At 38.8% G+C, this 9,104-nt stretch overlaps 1 protein-coding gene across 1 annotated transcript in view; it reads left to right on the forward strand.

Annotated features, from left to right (window-relative positions):
* The window catches only part of NGLY1 (N-glycanase 1), a 136,373-nt gene that overhangs the window by 74,429 nt on the left and 52,840 nt on the right, over positions 1 to 9,104 (forward strand). The window contains exon 4 of the mRNA XM_007936347.2: positions 5,906 to 6,071. Within this exon, the coding sequence (XP_007934538.1) occupies positions 5,906 to 6,071 (166 nt within the window). The remainder of the gene's footprint in view (positions 1 to 5,905; positions 6,072 to 9,104) is intronic.

Below are 9,104 nucleotides of genomic sequence, written 5' to 3' on the forward strand. Positions count from 1 at the left end.
TTAAAGATTTTTACATCTATGCTCATGAGTGATAGTGTCTGTCGTTTTCCTTTCTAGTGGTTTCTTTCACTGTTTTTGGTATTAGTGTTATGGTTGCTTCATAAAATGAGTTTGGGAGTATTCCATCTTTTTCTATGTTCTGGAATAGCTTGAGTAGCATAGGTGTCAACTCTTCTCTGAATATTTGATGGAATTCTCCACTGAAGCCATCAGGGCCAGGGTTTTCTTTATGGGAGGTTTTTCTTCTTTTGCTATAGGTCTGTTCTAGTTTTGTGTCTCTGAGTGGGATAGTTTAGGTAGGTCTTGTGATTCTAGGAACTTGTCCATCTCTTCTAGGTTCTCAAATCTATTGGAGTACAGTTTTTCATAATATTCTGTCAGTATCTTTTTTTATTTCGGTTGGTTCTGTTGTGATGACACCATTTTCGTTTACAATTCTTATGATTTGGATCTTCTTTCTTTTCTTTTGTTAGGTCTGCCAATGGTTTATCAATTTTATTAATCTTTTTGAAGAACCAGCTTTTTGTTTTGTTGATTTTCTGTTTTTTTGTTTTGTTTTGTTTTGTCTTCTGTTTCATTTATTTCTGCTCTGATCTTTATTATTTCTTTGCTTCTAGATCCTGTAGGATTGTTTTGTTGTTCTATTTCTAGTTGTTGGAGTTGATGAGTTAGAGTGTTGATTTTGTTTCTTTCCTTTTTTTTGATGTATGCATTTATTGCTGTGTCCCATAGGTTTTGGTGTGATGTGACTTCATTCTCATTTGTTTCTAGGAGTATTTTTATTTCAGTTTTTATCTGTTCTGTTACCCAGTACTTTTTGAGCAGTGAGTTGTTCAGCTTCCATGTGTTTGATGCTTTTTCCTTCCTCTTCCTATTATTAATTTCTAATTTTATAGCATTGTGGTCCGTGAAGATGCTTTGTAGTATTTCAGTGCTTTTGAATTTATCGAGGCTTGTTTTATGTCCTAACATATGGTCTATTCTGGAGAAGGATCCATGTGCACTGGAAAAGAATGTAAATTGTGCTTTTATTGTGTGAAATGCTCTGTATATGTCTATGAGGTTGAGTTGGTTGATTGTATTATTGAATTCTTTTGTATCTTAGTTGAGTTTTTTTCTACTTGACCTGTCCCTCTTTGAAAGTAGAGTGTTAAAGTCTCCTACTACTTTTGTAGAGTTGTCTGTTACCCACTTTAATTCAGTTAATATTTGCTTCACGTATTTTGGAGCACTTTCATTGGGTGTATAAATATTTATTATTGGAACCTTTTTGTTGTTGTTGTTGCTTGACCCTTTCAGCATCATACAATGCCCCTCCTTATCTCTTATGATGTTTTTCACCTTAATGTCTATTTTGTCAGAAATCAATATTGCTACTCCTGCAATGTACCATTGGCTTGGTATATTTTTTTCCATCTCTTAACTCTTAATTTGTTTTTATCTTTGTGTCTAAGGTGGGTCTCTTGTAGGCAGCATATCGATGGGTCTTCTTATCTAGTCTGCCACTCTCTTTCTCTTGATAGGTGCATTTAGTCCGTTCATATTGAGTGTAATTAGTGATAGGTATGAATTGATTGTTGTCATTCTATTGTGTTTTTTTGTCATGTTGTTGGTGTTTTTTAGTCCATATAATTTTCTGTGGTGAGTTCGGTTTGTTGCCTAATGTTTTCTCCCTTTTCTTCTTTATTGTTGGTTTTGTGCTTATTAAACCCATATGTTTTCCTTCCTTCTGGATTTGCTTATGGGGGTTGTTACTTTTCTCTGTGGCTTGGAGTATATTCTTGTCTCTACATTTTTAGAACAGTGCGTACTATGAAGACATTGTCCTGTTTTCCTCTCCATCTGAAAGTTTGTACTTAGAACAAAACTTTTATTCCCTCTGATAGGTTAGTTGCTGTTGTTGTGTGCTGATTGACTTCCTTGTTTTTTAGTGTACAGTGTTTTATTGTCTTATTTTGAGTTTTTATTTCTGATTTGATTTCAGTGTTGATGCCATGTATCCTGATTTTGTTGATCTCTGTTGTGGGTTCTCTATTGGAAGAACTTCCTTAAGCATTTCTTGTAGGGTCGGTCTTGGTTTTACAAAATCCCTTAATTTGTTTGTCTGAGAATGCCTTGATTTTGTCCTCATATTTTATGGATAATTTGGCTGGATGTAGGATTCTTGGTTGGAACTTCTTTTCCTCGAGTGTTTTATATATGCCGTCCCATTGCTTTCTTGCCTACATGGTTTCTGCTGAGTAATTAGAACTCAGCCTAACTCTTTGATTATTATAAGTAATATTTCTTTTGTCCTGTGCAGCTCTCAAAATTTTTTTTTGTCTTTGGTTTTGGAGAGTTTGATTATAATATGCCTCAGTGTTTTTCTCTTGGGATCTATCTTGTGTGGGATTCTATGAGCTTCTTGGGCAAATACCTACTTTCAGGATATGGGGGTAGTTTTCAGTTAGCAGGTCTTCCACAATTTTCTCGGTGGTTTTTTCACCTCTTCTTGTTCTGGAATTCCAGTGAGTCTTATGTGGGTTTTTTCATGTCATCCCATATAATTCTTAGCTTCTCTTCATTTCTCTTAAATCTTTGTTCTGATTTTTCTTCATACAAGCTGGTGTCCCGGGATTTGTCTTCTAGTTTGGATATGTATTCTTCAGCCAGTTCTAACCTACTCTTTTGTGCTTCTACTGTGTTGTGTAATTCTGTCTTTTTGGTATTCTGGATTTCTAACTGCTGTTTTGTTTGATTTGAGGTTAGGTGCCTATTGTTTCCTAGACATTTTGAGGTTGTCTTTAACTGTTGGTTATATATTGATTTGTTTTGTCTTGGTTTTAGGTTTAATATTTTGAAAAGGTGAAGCTGTTTTTTTTTTTTGGTTTTTTTTTTCAGTTATTAATTCAGGTATGCTGAGTTGCTGTGCAATTTTCTTTGTGATGATGGAATCACTGTGTGGAATGTGGATATGGGTTTCTGTTTGTCGTAAAGAGGGTGTAGAGTTCGAACTGGGAGAGTTTATGTTGACTGAATGTGGTTTCTTCTGTTGGATGAGTGAATTTATTGGTGGCCAAGGTGGGAGCGGAAGAAGGAAAGGTCAGTCTTGCTAGGGGCGGTTTCTAGGGCTTTGAGCGATCTGCTACCGATGATGTCATACTGTTATTTACAGGCTCACAGCTCAATTGCAGCAGACTCCAGTTGTTAGGGGGTCGCCACTTTCCACCAAGCTCAGACACGCAAAAATCCCACTCCCAAGGCCCCTCAGTGCCAAGAAGCTAACCCAAGACATCTTCCTGGCTCCACAGTCCACTGCCGGGGTTTCTCTCTCTGGCCCTGCCTGCCCGCAGTGCTGGCCCAACCTGCCCAGACTGCAGTCCGCTTGGGAGTTCCTCTGTGAGTCTGCCCACCTGCGACACCAAAGGTCTGTTCCGTTTCAGCTGCACTGTAGTCGGGAGAGTGCCTGCTAGTAATCTGTGGTCCTAATATTACTGATAAAATCAAGCACAGACCTCTCAGTGCCACTAAGGTTACCCAAGCCTACTCGTTGACCCACTGAGGGGGGAGCGAGCCTGCCCTTCTGGAGCACCAGTGGACTCTCTGCTCAGGTTTCAGCAGCGCTGAACATGCCCATTTGGACCTAGCTGACCCAAGTTACGGATAAAATCAGGTGCTGAGGGTAGATTCTTGGGGTGATTGCTGGTATGTTGGTGTGATCGTTGGTATGCTGGTGTGGTGTGTCTTCTGCCTTAACCCAGGGAGGTCTTGGATGGCCGTTCTTGCCTGCTGGTCGCTCCCTCAGGGAAGTCTCTAATGGCCTTTCTCAGCTGCCTGTCCACACTCCGCAGGATAGATCTTCTTCCCACCCCACCCCACCCACCTTTCTGTTCTCTAATTCTACTCCTCTGAGTTTGGTGCACTCTGACTCAGTGAGCTGTTCAGACCACCAGAATCCCTAATTCAAACTACTGTACCTAGTTTTTCAAGCACTAAGATGCTAGAGGGAAATAGCATGGTGAATACTGATGAGAATCCATTTTGAATCTGTCTTTCTTACTTTGAATGTGTCATCAAGAAAGACCAATCACAAGATAAGGACATTATGTTTGATAAAGTAGGTCAGTGAAAATGAGGGAAACCCTCATTGAGATGCACTGACATAGTACCAACAGTAAACAACAAATTATTGCCCTTAAATTTTTAATACAAATATAGTTTCCTGCCAACATCTTAATATAAGGCAGGAACCTCAGAAAACTTTTACTCTTCCTCTACTCCCTTTCCTGCTACCTTCCTTATGAGATACTTTGAGATCTTCCTTTTCGGTTATGGTTATTTATTTTTAACAGTCACGACTTAAGTTTTACTAGTGTTGTTGCATCTTTAATGCACTCATGCTTCTTTTATCCCAGGTCTTTCTTCTGAATGTATATGTGTATATATTTATATTTTTTAGCTGTGGTAACTTACCTAATAATTCTTTTAGATAGAATTTGCAAGTGATGTACTCTCTGCTTTGTTCCATATCAGATAATGCATTTATCTGGCCATTCTCCTTGATTATTTTGCCTAAGTATGACTCTGTGTTCTCATTTTTCCTCAGAATTTCAAAAATTTTCCTCACTTTCCATTAAGAAATCTGGTATCAGGTTCTTTTTTCTTTCCAAATAATGCTTCATTTTGCTTGGAAGCTTTTAAGATTTTCTTTTTATCGTTACCATTTTGAAATGTCACCATCATGTGCCTTTTGTTTCATTTTCATTCACACTGGCTCTTCAACTATCACAGATTTGTTCCTGTTCTTTCAGATTTTCTCTTTTCCTTGTTTGTAGTTTCTTTCCAGAATTTCAATTAGTATTTGAGGACTTGTAGATTTATTCTGAATGTCTACTTGATTTTGTGCGTGTATGTGTATACTGCACTCTCAGAGAATGCCTTAACTCAAACTTCAGATTGATTGATCACTTTTTAGTTATGTTTATTCTACTGTCTGACATCATCTATACTTTATTTCAAGGTTTAAATTTTTAACTTTCAAGGGCCATAGTTGAGTCTTTCTCTGGGTGCAGTATACTCTCAAATCTCTGAAGATACACTTTTTTAGTCTTTTCTGTATCCCTTGCAGTTCCTGTTAGCCTATCTGTGAATACTGCATCTGCTTCCAGCCGCTGTGAGGAGAGGCAGGCCATGTTGCAAGGTGGGATGTGCCAGAAATAAGTATCCTGAGCTGATGTTCCTCTCTCCTTTTGTGATCTAAGCATCTGCCCTCACCACTCAGAAGGGGTAATGGCAGGTGTAACAGAGGGAGAAGCTAAAATGTGTAGCTGTTTATGTTGCAGAGCCCAACCAGTTTCCTTAATGTTTGTCCCCAGACCTCTTCCTGCTCTGTGGGATCTTCCTGCTCTGCCCTTGGGATTTTCTATTTTATTTTATTTTTCATAACCACATTCTCTGGAGGGCATATAACCATGATATATTCCTTTAATATGTGTGTGTCTGCCTTTTGTCTTAAAAGAATGTCTTGTTATTCCTGATCCCTTTTGAGTACTCCTTTGCTAATGCTGTGTAGAGTTAAAAACTTTTATGTCTTTTTGTGATTTGAAGTGCCAAAGACTGACAGATGCATTGCTTAGAGTACTATCTTGATCCAGACTGTGGTCCAGAGTTCAGGATATCCCTGCTTACATATTTCTTCAATAATGCAACCTATACAGAGGGAAAAATAGATACATCTGACATAAATGTGACTGTTTCCTAAGACTACCATTGTAAAGGTTTTGTATACAATTATTCTGTTACAGTGAATCCATAGATTACCCTTTATCTATAAAATCATAGAACCACAATGGTTTTTTTTTATATAAGTTATTTTTGTAACATGTGGATAAAAGCTAATTTTAGTAATTTTTTTGTCCCCTATTAGGTTACTGCTAATTCAACCATTTTAAAAATGCTTCAGTCCAACCTTCAGCATGTGCTGGTCTATGAGAACCTTGCTCTCCAGGAGAAAGCATTGGCTTGTATTCCAGTCCAAGAACTGAAAAGGAGATCACAAGAAAAATTATCTAGAGCTAGAAAATTGGATAAAGGTAGTGACTTTTCATAATCATTCCTTACATCATTGCTAAATGTAGAGAAACGTTGAAATGGTACCTTTTGCTGTATACATTATGAATTTCTATCCAGTGTCTACACCCATTCCTTACTTAATGACATGGTCACGTTCTAAATATCAGGTTGTTATATGAAAATTTGCAGTATGCAAAAATGGGAGATGACCATATCGGGTCACAAGATGGAGGAAGATGACATCATTACTGTGGTAGTTCAGTTTGTGTGTAAACTTGGCTGGCCCTGGTTTTGAGTGGCTGGCCAACTGGTTGTAGTTATTCCCCATGATGAGACTGGCAGTTAGTTCCATGGTAGGATCTGCCACAAGTAGCTGCTTTAAGGATGTGGTCTGCTTCCCCTATAGAAGAAGCAGCTTTGGGAATGGTCTCTAGCTTATGGCACGTTTGAACCCTGCATGTAGCTGAGTCATTGTTCAGCAGCCTGCAATGCTCTGTTGATTATGGGACTTTCCATGGACTTGAATCAATGGCCTGCTGTGTTGTTTGGTAACATCAGGGCTATTCCATTTTATTTGTGGACCTTGGGCTTCTTAGCCTTAGCAGCCAGTAGCTGCCTGAGTGAAGAGATGCCTCTAGCTTCAGTGGGCCAGGAGCAAGAGGCAGAGCTAAAGCCGAAGGTCAAGGAGCTTTCACACAGCCCCTAGAGGCTGGCACTTGGAACTTGGACTTCTAGCCTCCAAAAACTAAAGAGAATAAACTCCTGTTTGTTAAAGTCATCCCATTTGTGGTAGACTTTTGTTAGAGCAGCACTAGGTAACCAAAACAATTACATCACTGCCAGATTTCATCATTACATAATTGCTAAACCACTAATAATCCTGGCTAAGCTAAATTGACACATAGTCTTAGCCTCCACAGCCAGCATTACTTTTACCTCACACTTCAGCAGTTGTTACTGCCAGATATACATCATGCACAAAATCAATAGTAGATTTTTACTATTGTCGTAAATGTAAAATGTCAGATTACAAGACAGTTGATAAGTGAGGAATAGGTATATTTGAATTTTTAAGAAATGCAATAATACTATAATTTTATTGTGTGTGTATGTGTATATATATATATATATATATATATATATATATATATATGAGAGCTCTGGTAGCGTAGTGCCTAAAGCACTTGACTGCTATCCAGAAGGCTGGTGGTTCAAACTCACTAGCCACTCCTCGGAAGGAAGATTGGGCAATCTACTTCCATAGAGAATACCGCCTTGGAAACCCAAGGAGGGGTCACTATGAGTCGAATCAACTCAACAGCATTGAGTTTGATTTTTTTGGTTATATTGGACACATAAATTTATCTATTACATTTTTATGAAACTCTTTATTACTACCTGGGGGTGTATTTTTAGTTTAATCATTGGTATGTGAATTTTTTTAGATGTAATAGAACTCTAGTCAATGAAATAACACAAAAATCTCATTATAGTTGAATTGATTATGACTCATAGTGACCCTGTAGGACAGGGTAGAGCACTGTATAGGGTTTCCAAGGCTGTAATCTTTACAGGAGCTGACTACCACATCTTTGTCCAGTGGAACCACCAATAGATTCAAACTACTGACCTTTCACCAGAGCTCTTTTCCATGAAATATATGATGGCATTGTTAGTAAATCTTTGCTTTTAATGTGAATCTGATAGAAACTGTATCCAGAATGAATTACATAACTAGACCATTTCATATATTTTGTTAGTAAAGGGACACTTATTTACTGATTGAGTGTGTGACTTTGAAACTGACTTTCTGGATATAAATTCAGCTCTGCCATTTACTGTGCATCATTGAACAAGTACAGGAAGTCCCAGATTATGAACAACTGTACACACAACCTGTAGTTACAAACCAACCACCATAGAATGTCCAGTAACAATTCCTGGATAATAAAGTGAACTAATACTAGAGTTAGGAGCTCTGGTAGCATAGTGCCTAAGGCACTTGACTGCTAACCAGAAGGCTGGCAGTTCAAACCCACCAGCCACTCCTCGGAAGAAAGATGGAGCAATCTACTTCTGTAGTGATACTGCTTCAGAAACCCAAGGAAGGGTCGCTATGAGTCGGGTCCGACTCCACGGCACATAACAACAACAACAACAACAATATTAGAGTTATATTAAAAACCAAACAAACTCATGCTGTCGAGTCCGATCCGACTCATAGCGACCCCTCCTTGGGTTTCCAAGGCAGTATCTCTATGGGAGTAGATTGGCCCAACCTTCCTTCCAAGAAGTAGCTGGTGAATTTGAACTGCCAGCCTTCTGGTTAGCAGTCAGATCCTTAGGAACTGTGCTACCAGAGCTCCCAGAGTTCTATTAAGAAGGTAGATATCGAAATCTCTCAGGTTCTACCTCTGGGTTCTAATTCACTCCTCTTAGACTGCAGTCCCTTGTGAAACAGATAAGGCAGGAGAAAGTAAAGAAGGAAAGTGACATTTACTGAGTGCCAGGCCTTGCAGACATAGTGCAACAAAAACAAGAGCTCCAGGGAGGCAACTGGTCAGTGAGTGGCAGAGGAAATTCTAACCCAGCCCAGGTTCTCTCCTCACTGCTGGCTAGTCACATCTCACTCCACAATGTCTAAGTTCTAGGCCATGCCCCTCACATAGAAGGTCTACATGTGGTAGTATTTGGGTGGCCTGGCCATGCAGTGCAAATGGGCCTGAAAATCGCTGCAGCATAATAGCAGGTCCGCCAGTCCCAGGCCATGCTACTCCATCAGCATCAGTGTCTCTCGTAGAACTTACCCAGCTTGCCCTGGCATCAGCCAGCCACAACCATTCAGGTTCTACCTTCCCAAAGTATGTACAATGATTTCTAATAAAAAATAGGCACTGGTTTGCAGTGTGTATCAAAATATTATGATTATCATTACATTATTATTTTAAAGATGTTTTAGTGTATCTGGAAGTATTTAATTTATTTTATGTATAAAAAGGTACACTATATACTAAGACATGTATATGACTGACTAATGTTAGGTATTGGGAGCT

This window comes from Orycteropus afer, unplaced genomic scaffold (genome assembly GCF_000298275.1).
Source record: "Orycteropus afer afer isolate SDZICR_OR568_19922 unplaced genomic scaffold, OryAfe1.0 scaffold00003, whole genome shotgun sequence".
Lineage (NCBI taxonomy): Eukaryota > Metazoa > Chordata > Mammalia > Tubulidentata > Orycteropodidae > Orycteropus > Orycteropus afer.